The 13,809-nt window shown below is 38.6% G+C and overlaps 1 protein-coding gene across 1 annotated transcript in view; it reads left to right on the forward strand.

Annotated features, from left to right (window-relative positions):
• Positions 1-13,809, forward strand: part of GABPB2 (GA binding protein transcription factor subunit beta 2) — a 242,406-nt gene that overhangs the window by 15,308 nt on the left and 213,289 nt on the right. The window contains exon 3 of the mRNA XM_053704889.1: positions 3,211-3,378. Coding sequence (XP_053560864.1) covers positions 3,211-3,378 — 168 coding nt within the window. The remainder of the gene's footprint in view (positions 1-3,210; positions 3,379-13,809) is intronic.

A 13,809-nucleotide genomic window follows, 5' to 3' on the forward strand; every position in this document is an offset into this window, starting at 1 on the left:
ATGCAATCACAATAGGTTTTCAACTGTTTCTTGGAGCTGTGAGTATGTTTTTGGATTGACAAAATAGGCCCTATTTTTAACAAGGAGCACTTTTTTTTTCTTAGATCACAAGCTAATTTCTCAATACTTTTCAACAGGTTTTCAAGACCACTTTACACTTGTTGAATTTGACACCTAAAGGCACTTGATAAAGTCCTGAAATGGCTCTTTTGACATTTATGCAACATTTTATTGTATTTGTATAGATTCATGAAAGCTCTATTCATTACTATTATATAGCCCATCTGCAGTGGGCAGGGCACACATTTACATATGCATTGATTACATGATATCCTGTACAGCTAAGACGATCTTTAGGAAAGTGAGATCAGGACCACAACAAATCAATAAGTCTTATCTGGCTTTAACGTTTTCAAAGTTTGGATGCTCTTGTTTCTTTAAGAAAAGCACCCAATGGGATGGGAGAAGTCTATTTTTAAAGTTTGGATTAAACAAATGCCACACATCTTGAAAAAGCCTTTGACAGGTGAAGCACGTTGATGTGACTAAGTGTCATACCCCCATTATGATACATCCTTCCTGTGAAGCGATTGTTAGTGCACAACGGAAATTGACGAATGGGGGATCTTGATCCTATGTGAGAAGGTTTAGCAGTTAACTCATTGTATGTTGTAGCCACTAATTATCTGTGGAGAATGTCATCTGTGCCAGATGAGACCGCCTGCCTGCCCGCCCACCCATCTGGTGCCGAGTGCACGCACACACACGTGTTCTAACAGAAACGAACAACAGCTCAGTAGCTTGTTCTATTGTCGAGTTACCACCTAGGAGCAGCCTCTTTTAGCCCAGTTGTGCTCTTTTCACAGAGAAAACTTTCCTGAAGATATATATATATATATATATATATATATATATATATATATATATATATATATATATATAATATATATATATATATATATACACACACACACACACCTGTGCAAAAGTCTTAGGCCACCATTAGATTTGTTGTTTTGGCAACGGTATAATGACCATATATAATTATTTCTCATTCTCTTTATAGAGTACTACCAGAAAATACAGGATATTTGTATGCAGAATTAAAAAAATAGATTAAATCGTAAAAACAGCTTCTATGGGCAAAAGTGGCAACTATTTAGTGTGACCTCCCCTTACACTTGAGCAATAACAGGAACCTGGGTCTCGTAAACCTAAATGGAACCCTAATTAATGTCATTGCTGAATTCTGTATTTGTCCTACTATTTCATGTCAAAATGACTGCTGTGAAACGGTTTATTACACCAGGTTTGTGCAAGACATTCTTGAGCATTGCATACACATGTGGAATGAGTTTAGTTCATTGGAAGCTTGTTATTAAGACCAACTTTCAATCACATCATTACATTCAAAATGCCAAAAATCACAGAATTTGACAGACGTAAAATCATACTTTTGCATAAGCAAGGCTACTCTCAAAGGTCCTTCTACAGTCCGAAGAAGCTTGATCAGCAATGGTCTTGTGAAAGGGTAGCAGCCAAGAAACCACTTGTTCAGATGAGGAAAAGGCTAAGATATGCTAAAGCTCACAAAGATTGAAATGAAGATCAGTGGAAAAGAGTATTATGGAGTGACGAATCCAAGTTTGACATTTTTGGGTCCAATCATCGACAATATATGATAAAAAGAGTTGGAGAGAGATGGAAGAATGAGCGCTTGCGGCTGTCAGTGAAACATGGTGGAGGGTCTGTCCTAGTTTGGGGCTGCATTTCTGCCAGTAGTGTTGACGATATTGTCCGAATTGATGGGATCATGAATACTGAAAAGTACAGACAGGTTTTAATTCATTGTGCCTTTCCTCCTGGAAAGAGCCTGATTGTGAATGGTTTTACTTTTCAGCATGATAACAATCCCAAGCACACTGCTAATGGAGTGAAATCATATTTGGAGAGAAAAACAGCTGATGAAACACTGACAGTCTTGGGGGCAGTATGGGATCACCTGAAAAAAGAAAGAAATAAGACAACCTAAATCTAAAGAAGAACTCTGGGAAGTGCTGTAAGAAGCCTGGTATAATATACCAGAAGATTACTTCAGGACTGTCTACTCAAGAGTTCCAGATGTGCTTAGTGCCAGAGAGGTCAAACTAAATACTGACTTTTGTTCTGAAAATTGTGGTGTTTTTTTTAAAATATATTTTGTGTACATATTTTCTGTGGGGGACTTTGAGAATGCCTGGGATAAGCATAAGGCTATTCTACGAACTAGATACGGTTATACTTTTAGGAAATATTTGGCACATGGTTCTTATATGCTGTTTAAAATCTGTTTCTATTTTATAAATAGGTGTAAAAGGGCCATTGTATATGACAGTTTTGTTTGGATTGCCAGTTTCTGGAAAACTGTGGGCTTTTAGCAGCCAAATCTATTTTTGATTGTGATCACCTGAAAAACACACTTCCCATATTGGCTAAAACTTGGTTATTGGGACATGGTATCAGAAAGATTGTGGTTTTACCTCAGTATATTTATCACTCACAGCTTATTTATTCTTAAAAATATAATAAAGATTTGTAAATGATCATAGTTATAAAACATTAGATTGTTCCTATAAGTGATCCACTTCAAGTTTTCCAATTTGTTGGGATTGCTTATCCAAATACTTATACCATATGAATATGAAAAGGTTGTGGACAGATGCGTCAAATCAAAGTTGAATTGAATCCATTAACTTTAATAAGATTTCTGCCGTTTTATTTTCCCCCCCTTCTGCTTGAAACTCTTATTTGCAGAGATTTATAAAGTTTTTAATTTGCATCCAATTTTCCCCATCCCAAACACCTAAAAATGAAGGTAGTAGGTTATAAATCAGTCCACCAACTAAAAAAATAATTAAACCTATTGTTTCTACAGCTTGATTAGTTGATGAGAAATGTTAATCTATATTTCTTATGAGATGTCAGAATAATACCTAAATACTTAGACAAAGGGTAGTTTGTGCTTTTGTTTCTAGATACTGTCCGTTTGATACAATTACAGTACTACACACAAGCTCTTATGAGTTTATTTTAGTATTAATAGTAACATGGTCTACTCTTCCCCAGAAAGTCTCAACATGGTTTATAAAAGCCGTAGCACAAATATGGAGTGCTAGATAAGTTGCATTTTACCAGACCTTTGTATCTAATCTATATAAATATTTTTCATAGCTTGGGACCTCTCCACTTCACCTGGCAGCTCAGTATGGTCACTATTCTACAGCAAAGGTGCTTCTTCAAGCAGGCATCAGTAGAGATGCCCGTACTAAAGTAGACAGGACTCCTTTGCACATGGCTGCATCTGATGGACATGTTAACATTGTGGAACTACTTATCAAGGTAATACTGAAAATAAAAAATGTGCATAGAAATATAACCGATACTTGTTATACACAGTCTGGCTCGTTTGTCATGGGTGGGGATTCTGCCAAGTCTAGAAACAGCAATTCAATATAAAGTGAAAAGCAGCACTAACTAATTTTAAAAAAAGCGGTTGGTTTAAAAACGTGATGATTCAGGTCTTAAATAATGTTTTGAACTACACATGTTCTTAGTCATGTCTAACATTAATAGTGTTACAAAAACAAATACACAAAACAAAGAAAATGTATTTGGGGTCCCACAATTAATGGAAAAACTCTTCCATAAAAAAAATATCACCAGTGCAACTAAATTAAAGGGCCACTAAACCCAAAATCTTTTTTTCATGATTCAGATAGAGAATAGAAATTTAAACAACATTACAATTTACTTCTATTATTTATTTTGCTTCATTTTTTAGATATCCTTAGTTGAAGAAAAAGCAATGCACATGGTGAGCCAATCACAAGGGGCTTCTATGTGCAGCAACCAATCAGCAGCTGATGAGCATATCTAGATATGCTTTTCAGCAAAGAATATCAAGAGAATAAAACAAATTAGATAATATAAGTAAATTAGAAAGATGTTTAAAATTGCATTGTCTTTCTAAATCATGAAAGAAAAAATGTGGGTGTCATGTCCCTTTAAGACCAAATTCTTGCTACTTCTCATAACTAGTGTATGTACTGGCAACCATGAAAATACTTAAAATCATTTATTTTATTCTAACTACACATTACACATGAGGGCTGTAGTAAAAACTTCCATTCGCTTAAAGAATATTTTTTTTTGATATTACCAATATGTACAAAATTAAAAAGGCTAGATGATGTGCATATTCAGCAATTCTGTATAATCTTTGATAGTAGTGTATCATGTTTTACTTTATTGTTCATAGTTATTTAAATTTCTATGCAGGAGTTATATTCGAGTACACACACGTTCCATATTTGGTATCTCATTTTTCTATACAAAATAAAAGTTAGTTACGATTAAAGTATCAAAAAATAGGGCACAAGTATATGTAATTTGTAGATTGGCAACGGGGTTTAACAGTTTTTTCAGATTTAAAACCTAGCAAGAAAAATGAAGGTGCTGGCGATGCACTTTGTAGGAACCAGAAATGGTTCAAAAGGACAGTCTACTCCCAATTTTGTATTGTTTAAAAAGATTGATAATCCCTTTATTATCCATTTCCCATTTTTTCATAACCAAGACGGTTCCATTAATACACTTTTGACCTCTGTGATTACCTTGTATCTAAGACTTGCATTTTAGCCAAACAGTGCCCTTTCATAAGTAACTCCACAGGCTTGAGCACAATGTTATCTATATGGCACACATGAACTAATGCCCTCTTGCTGTGAAAAACTGTCAAATGCATTCAGATTCAGGTGACCTTCAAGGGCTTAGAAATTAGCATATGTGCCTACCTAGGTTTAGCTTTAAACTAAGACAACCAAGAGAACAAAGCAAATTTGATGATAAAAGTAAATTGGATAGTTGTTTAAAATGACATGCCCTATCTGAATCATGAAAGTTTAATTTTGACTAGACTGTCCCTTTAACCCCTTCACTACTGGGACTTTCAGAGAAAAAACTTGGCCAAAATACTAGAGAATTTTTAGCATTGTTGCTATCACTCCACTTAAAAAGAAATAGTCTTGTTTTCTTCTGTTAAGTGTGATCAGTCCACGGGTCATCATTACTTCTGGGATATTAACTGCTCCCCTACAGGAAGTGCAAGAGGATTCACCCAGCAGAGCTGCATATAGCTCCTCCCCTCTACGTCACTCCCAGTCATTCTCTTGCACCCAGCAACTAGATAGGTCGTGTGAGAGGACTATGGTGATTATACTTAGTTTTATATCTTCAATCAAAAGTTTGTTATTTTAAAATAGCACCGGAGTGTGTTATTACCTCTCTGGCAGAGTTTGAGGAAGAATCTACCAGAGTTTTGCTATGATTTTAGCCGGAGTAGTTAAGATCATATTGCTGTTCTCGGCCATCTGAGGAGTGAGGTAAACTTCAGATCAGGGGACAGCGGGCAGATGAATCTGCATAGAGGTATGTAGCAGTTTTTATTTTCTGACAATGGAATTGATGAGAAAATCCTGCCATACCGATATAATGTCATGTATGTATACTTTACACTTCAGTATTCTGGGAGAATGGTACTTCACTAGAATTACACTGTAAGAAAGACATAAAGCTGTTTAATAACTAGAGATTATGTTTAACGTTTTTGCTGGAATGTAAAATCGTTTTCATTTGCTGAGGTACTGAGTGAATAAATGTTTGGGCACCATTTTTCCACTTGGCAGTTGCTTAAATCTGTTTTTTCTGTCAGTTTCTGTTCTCCCTCACTGCTGTGTGTGTGGGGGAGGGGAGCTTTTACTATGCATCAAATATTTCAGTCAGCAACTCATTGTATTCCCTGCATGATCTGGTTCATCTCTACAGAGCTCAGGGGTCTTCAAAACTTATTTTGAGGGAGGTAATTTCTCTCAGCAGAGCTGTGAGAATTATAGTTTGACTGAAATAAAAACTTTTATTCTGTAATTTGTTTCCTGCTTTCAGAAATTGTTATCTTTGCTAATGGGATTAAACCTTTGCTAAAGTTGTGTTGTTTACAAGGATTGAGGCTATAACTGTTTCAATTTATTAATTTTTAACTGTCATAGATCTTCTGTGCTTCTTAAAGGCACAGTACGTTTTAATATTATTCTATTTGAATTGTATTTCCAAGTTGCAAGTTTATTTGCTAGTGTGTTAAACATGTCTGATTCAGAAGATGATACCTGTGTCATTTGTTGCAATGCCAAAGTGGAGCCCAATAGAAATTTATGTACTAACTGTATTGATGCTACTTTAAATAAAAATCAATCTGTACAAATTGAACAAATTTCACCAAACAACGAGGGGAGAGTTATGCCGACTAACTCGCCTCACGTGTCAGTACCTACATCTCCCGCTCAGAGGGAGGTGCGTGATATTGTAGCGCCGAGTACAGCTGGGCGGCCATTACAAATCACATTACAGGATATGGCTACTGTTATGACTGAAGTTTTGGCTAAATTACCAGAACTAAAAGGTAAGCGTGATCACTCTGGGGTGAGAACAGAGTGCGCTGATAATATTAGGGCCATGTCAGACACTGCGTCACAGGTGGCAGAACATGAGGACGGAGAACTTCATTCTGTGGGTGACGGTTCTGATCCAAACAGACTGGATTCAGATATTTCAAATTTTAAATTTAAACTGGAAAACCTCCGTGTATTACTAGGGGAGGTGTTAGCGGCTCTGAATGATTGTAACACAGTTGCAATACCAGAGAAAATGTGTAGGTTGGATAAATATTTTGCGGTACCGACGAGTACTGAGGTTTTTCCTATACCTAAGAGACTTACTGAAATTGTTACTAAGGAGTGGGATAGACCCGGTGTGCCGTTCTCACCCCCTCCGATATTTAGAAAAATGTTTCCAATAGACGCCACCACAAGGGACTTATGGCAAACGGTCCCTAAGGTGGAGGGAGCAGTTTCTACTTTAGCTAAGCGTACCACTATCCCGGTGGAGGATAGCTGTGCTTTTTCAGATCCAATGGATAAAAAGTTAGAGGGTTACCTTAAGAAAATGTTTGTTCAACAAGGTTTCATATTGCAACCCCTTGCATGCATTGCGCCGATCACGGCTGCAGCGGCATTCTGGATTGAGTCTCTGGAAGAGAACATTGGTTCAGCTACTCTGGACGACATTACGAACAGGCTTAGAGTCCTTAAACTAGCTAATTCATTCATTTCGGAGGCCGTAGTACATCTTACTAAACTTACGGCGAAGAATTCAGGATTCGCCATTCAGGCACGCAGGGCGCTGTGGCTAAAATCCTGGTCAGCTGATGTTACTTCTAAGTCTAAATTGCTTAATATACCTTTCAAAGGGCAGACCTTATTCGGGCCCGGGTTGAAAGAGATTATCGCTGACATTACAGGAGGTAAAGGCCATGCCCTGCCTCAGGACAAAGCCAAAGCCAAGACTAGACAGTCTAATTTTCGTTCCTTTCGTAATTTCAAAGCAGGAGCAGCATCAACTTCCTCTGCACCAAAACAGGAAGGAGCTGTTGCTCGCTACAGACAAGGCTGGAAACCTAACCAGTCCTGGAACAAGGGCAAGCAGACTAGGAAACCTGCTGCTGCCCCCAAAACAGCATGAATTGAGGGCCCCCGATCCGGGATCGGATCTAGTGGGGGGCAGACTTTCTCTCTTCGCCAAGGCTTGGGCAAGAGATGTTCAGGATCCCTGGGCGCTAGAGATAATATCTCAGGGATACCTTCTGGACTTCAAATACTCTCCTCCAAGAGAGAGATTTCATCTGTCAAGATTGTCAACAATCCAGACAAAGAAAGAGGCTTTTCTACGCTGCGTACAAGAGCTCTTGTTAATGGGAGTAATCCATCCAGTTCCACGATCGGAACAGGGACAGGGGTTTTACTCAAATCTGTTTGTGGTTCCCAAAAAAGAGGGAACTTTCAGACCAATCCTGGACTTAAAGATCCTAAACAAATTCCTAAGAGTTCCATCGTTCAAGATGGAGACTATTCGGACAATTTTACCTATGATCCAAGAGGGTCAGTACATGACCACTGTAGATTTAAAAGATGCTTACCTGCACATACCGATTCACAAAGATCATTACCGGTACCTAAGGTTTGCCTTCCTAGACAGGCATTACCAGTTTGTGGCTCTTCCATTCGGATTGGCTACAGCGCCAAGAATCTTCACAAAGGTTCTGGGTGCTCTTCTGGCGGTACTAAGACCGCGGGGAATCTCGGTAGCTCCATACCTAGACGACATTCTGATACAAGCTTCAAGCTTTCAAACTGCCAAATCTCATACAGAGTTAGTGCTGGCATTTCTAAGGTCACATGGATGGAAGGTGAACGAAAAGAAAAGTTCACTCGTTCCACTCACAAGAGTTCCCTTCCTGGGGACTCTTATAGATTCTGTAGAAATGAAGATTTACCTGACAGAGGACAGGCTATCAAGACTTCAAAGTGCTTGCCGCACTCTTCATTCCATTCAACACCCGTCAGTGGCTCAATGTATGGAGGTAATCGGCTTAATGGTAGCGGCAATGGACATGGTACCCTTTGCACGCTTACACCTCAGACCACTGCAACTGTGCATGCTAGGTCAGTGGAATGGGGATTACTCAGACTTATCCCCTTCTCTGAATCTGGATCAAGAGACCAGAAATTCTCTTCTATGGTGGCTTTCTCGGCCACACCTGTCCAGGGGGATGCCATTCAGCAGACCAGACTGGACAATTGTAACAACAGACGCCAGCCTTCTAGAATTCCCTGAAGGCTCAGGGACTATGGAGTCAGGAGGAGAGTCTCCTGCCAATAAACATTCTGGAATTGAGAGCAGTTCTCAATGCCCTCCTGGCTTGGCCCCAGTTGACAACTCGGGGGTTCATCAGGTTTCAGTCGGACAACATCACGACTGTAGCTTACATCAACCATCAGGGAGGGACAAGAAGCTCCCTAGCTATGATGGAAGTATCAAAGATAATTCGCTGGGCAGAGTCTCACTCTTGCCACCTGTCAGCAATCCACATCCCGGGAGTGGAGAACTGGGAGGCGGATTTCTTAAGTCGTCAGGCTTTTCATCCGGGGGAGTGGGAACTTCATCCGGAGGTCTTTGCCCAAATACTTCGACGTTGGGGCAAACCAGAGATAGATCTCATGGCGTCTCGACAGAACGCCAAGCTTCCTCGTTACGGGTCCAGATCCAGGGATCCAGGAGCAGTCCTGATAGATGCTCTGACAGCACCTTGGGACTTCAGGATGGCTTACGTGTTTCCACCCTTCCCGTTGCTTCCTCGATTGATAGCCAGACTCAAACAAGAGAGAGCATCAGTGATTCTAATAGCACCTGCGTGGCCACGCAGGACTTGGTATGCAGACCTGGTGGACATGTCATCCTGTCCGCCTTGGTCTCTACCTCTGAAACAGGACCTTCTGATACAGGGTCCCTTCAAACATCAAAATCTAACTTCTCTGAAGTTGACTGCTTGGAAATTGAACGCTTAATTTTATCAAGACGTGGGGTTTCTGAGTCAGTTATTAGTACCTTAATACAGACTAGGAAACCTGTTACCAGAAAGATTTACCATAAGATATGGCGTAAATACCTACATTGGTGTGAATCCAAAGGTTACTCTTGGAGTAAGGTTAGGATTCCTAGGATATTGTCTTTTCTACAAGAAGGTTTAGAAAAGGGTTTATCTGCTAGTTCATTAAAGGGACAGATCTCAGCTCTGTCCATTCTGTTACACAAACGTCTGTCAGAAGTTCCTGACGTCCAGGCTTTTTGTCAGGCTTTGGCCAGGATTAAGCCTGTGTTTAAAACTGTTGCTCCACCATGGAGTTTAAACCTTGTTCTTAATGTTTTACAGGGCGTTCCGTTTGAACCCCTTCATTCCATTGATATAAAGTTGTTATCTTGGAAAGTTCTATTTTTAATGGCTATTTCCTCGGCTCGAAGAGTCTCTGAATTATCAGCCTTACATTGTGATTCTCCTTATTTGATTTTTCATTCGGATAAGGTAGTCCTGCGTACTAAACCTGGGTTCTTACCTAAGGTAGTTACTAACAGGAATATCAATCAAGAGATTGTTGTTCCTTCTTTATGCCCAAATCCTTCTTCAAAGATGGAACGTCTACTGCACAACCTGGATGTAGTCCGGGCTCTAAAATTTTACTTGCAGGCAACTAAGGAATTCCGACAAACGTCTTCTCTGTTTGTCATTTACTCTGGGCAGAGGAGAGGTCAAAAAGCTTCCGCTACCTCTTTCTTTTTGGCTTCGTAGCATAATTCGTTTAGCTTATGAGACTGCTGGACAGCAGCCCCCTGAAAGAATTACAGCTCATTCTACTAGAGCTGTGGCTTCCACTTGGGCCTTCAAGAGTGAGGCCTCTGTTGAACAGATTTGCAAGGCTGCAACTTGGTCTTCGCTTCATACTTTTTCCAAATTTTACAAATTTGACACCTTTGCTTCATCGGAGGCTATTTTTGGGAGAAAGGTTCTTCAGGCAGTGGTTCCTTCTGTATAAAGAGTCTGCCTATCCCTCCCGTCATCCGTGTACTTTTGCTTTGGTATTGGTATCCCAGAAGTAATGATGACCCGTGGACTGATCACACTTAACAGAAGAAAACATAATTTATGCTTACCTGATAAATTCCTTTCTTCTGTAGTGTGTTCAGTCCACGGCCCGCCCTGTTTTTAAGGCAGGTAAATATTTTTTAATTTATACTCCAGTCACCACTTCACCCTTGGCTTTTCCTTTCTCGTTGGTCCTTGGTCGAATGACTGGGAGTGACGTAGAGGGGAGGAGCTATATGCAGCTCTGCTGGGTGAATCCTCTTGCACTTCCTGTAGGGGAGCAGTTAATATCCCAGAAGTAATGATGACCCGTGGACTGATCACACTACAGAAGAAAGGAATTTATCAGGTAAGCATAAATTATGTTTTTTTTTTTTATTTACCTGGCAAAACTATATATTTTTTAAGTAGACATCCCAAGGTATTGATATAGGCCCATTTTAGTATACTTCATGCCACCATTTCACCCCCAAATGTGATCAAATAATAAAAAAATAAAAAAAAGTATTTTTTTCCCCCTCAAACTTAAAATTATTTACATACTGCTTGTGGAATTATGGCACAAATGGTTGTAAAAGCTTCTGTGGGATCCCCTTTGTTCCGAAATAGCATATATATATATATATATATGACTTTGCTATTGCTTTTTGGTAATTAGAAGGCCGCTAATTGCAGCTGCGCACCACACTTCTATTATTCCCAGCAATGAAGGGGTTAATTAGCTTGTAAGGTTCATTTTAGCTTAAGTTTAGAGATTACCCTCCCACCTGAAACTTCCCACCCCCTGATCCCTCCGAAACAGCTCTCTTCCCTCCCCCACTGGTCACCCCTTCTTAAATACTGGCAGACAGTCTGACAATATAAAAAATGAAGGCTTTTTTTTTTTTTATTTAATTTTTCTGCAGGGTAGGATCCCTCTCCCCCCTAACTATTGCCACCATCTTAGGTACTGACAGCTGTCTGCCAGTACCTATAAAACCCATCCCCGACCACCCGCCTACCGCACACACCTCCCGCCAGCACCAGCAACGATCGTTACTAACGGTGACACACACACAGTGTAATTGTCTGTAACGATCAGGCATCTGCCCTCATATGGAACTAGAGCACCGATCGCGCTCCGGTTCTATATGCGGCAGATGCCTGGAGGTTCAGGAACTTCAGCTTTCGGCTGTAACTTAACAGCCAAGAGTGCTGGAGCTTCCTGAAGCTCAGACATATATATTGCGGTACAATGATCAAAGTACCACAAGGCGTATATATACGTCAGATTGGGTGAAGGGGTTAAGTAGATAAATTCTAGAATAATCAAGACCATTGGGACCAATAAACGTACTATTTTAGGTATCACATATTCCTGGCTACTGTTATGGATTAGAAATAAACAACCACAAGTTATGGCTGAGAAACTTGTCTGTCCACTCCTTATTAAATGACAACCCTAATAATGGAATACATGAAAAACATGAGAAAATCCCAAGAAAACTGTGTTACAGTGTCCACTGTGTATTTATTTCTTGCTTGAGTTTTTATTGGTTAGTCCATTTCTAGTGTTCATGAAGTACACCGATTTTATAGCATTTAAATTCTAGAAATGTTGTGACATTTTGCCAAATGTATTGGAATCTGACCTATTATAGATTAATCACAGTTAAAGGGTAGTATAAATTAAACTTTAATTATTCAGATAGGACTTTTAATTTTAATCAACTTTCAAATTTGCTTTTTTCTCTTGGTATTCTTAGTTTAAACTAAACCTAGGTAGGCTCATATGCTAATTTTTAAGCCTTTGAGGGCTGCCTCTTATCACATTCTTTTTATATCTCTTTTCAACACAAAGAGACAGAAAGTACACGTGGGCCATATAGATAACACTGTGTTCAGGCACAGGGGGTTATTTAAGATTTAGCACAAAACAATGCTAAATTTAAGACAATAGATAATAAACAGTCACAGTCATGTGATCAGGGGGCAGGAAGAAGGTTCCTAGATACAAGGTAATCAGAGGTAAAAAGTATATTAATATAACTGTGTTGGTTATGCAAAACTGGGGAATGGGTAATAAAGGGACTATATATACTGTGTGTGTGTGTGTGTATATATATATATATATATATATATATATATATATATATATATATATATATATATATATATATATATATATATATATATATATATATATATATATATATATATATATATATAATTTTTTTTTTTTTTTTAAACAATAACCAGTCTATGGTAGACTGTCCCTTTCACTATACTTCTTCTAGTAGCAAACCAAATCTGATTAATTCTGACCAGTAAATACAGTAGATTTGCATAATCGACAAATGCATGATAAAAAGACAATGCAAAAGGACTTAGTCTGAACAAATTGGAATATTTTTTAAAATGGCATGCTCTGACTGAATCATGATAATTTAATTTTTACTTGAGCGGCCAGTCTGTACAAAATGAGAGGACACTGCTTTTTGTTTTTTCCTTATGTGTATATAAATTAGTTGATCCTCTTCTTCATCTTTCATAGTGTTTCACAAAATAAAATCCTACCTGAACACGAAAAATATCCATGAATGGGGGTGGCTAATGTACACTAATAATAGATTAAATTGATGTGGTGTAATCCTTATATATTCTCAATCAAGATAATTTTGACTAGCTGGGATATAAATGGACCCTTTTCTTAGAAACTTTCCTCTATTTTATATACATGTATACACTAAAGACCTGATTACTAAAATATATATATATTATATATAATTATTATTTTTATTTTTTTAGTAATCAGGTCTTCAGTGCAACTATGTGCAATATATTTATTACCCATTTGCCACAGTCTTGATCCTTTATTTGAATTATTATTGGTTGCCACCTGTTGTCAAGATCTGCTGCTTATTTCTACAGACCTCAAGCATAGGATTAAAGGGACAGTGTACTATAAAATTGTTTTTCCCTTAATGTGTTTCCAATTACTTTTTCTCTTACATGGTGTATCCAGTCCACGGATTCATCCTTACTTGTGGGATATTCTCAATCCCTACAGGAAGTGGCAAAGAGAGCACAGAGCAGAGCTGTCCATATAGCTCCCCTCAGGCTCCGCCCCCCCAGTCATTCTCTTTGCTGCTCTAAAAAGTAGCATCTCCACGGGAGGGTAAAGAGTATGTGGTGTTTGTAGTTTTTATTTCTTCAATCAAGAGTTTGTTATTTTAAAATAGTGCCGGTTTGTACTATTTACT

Source organism: Bombina bombina, chromosome 1 (assembly GCF_027579735.1).
Source record: "Bombina bombina isolate aBomBom1 chromosome 1, aBomBom1.pri, whole genome shotgun sequence".
NCBI lineage: Eukaryota > Metazoa > Chordata > Amphibia > Anura > Bombinatoridae > Bombina > Bombina bombina.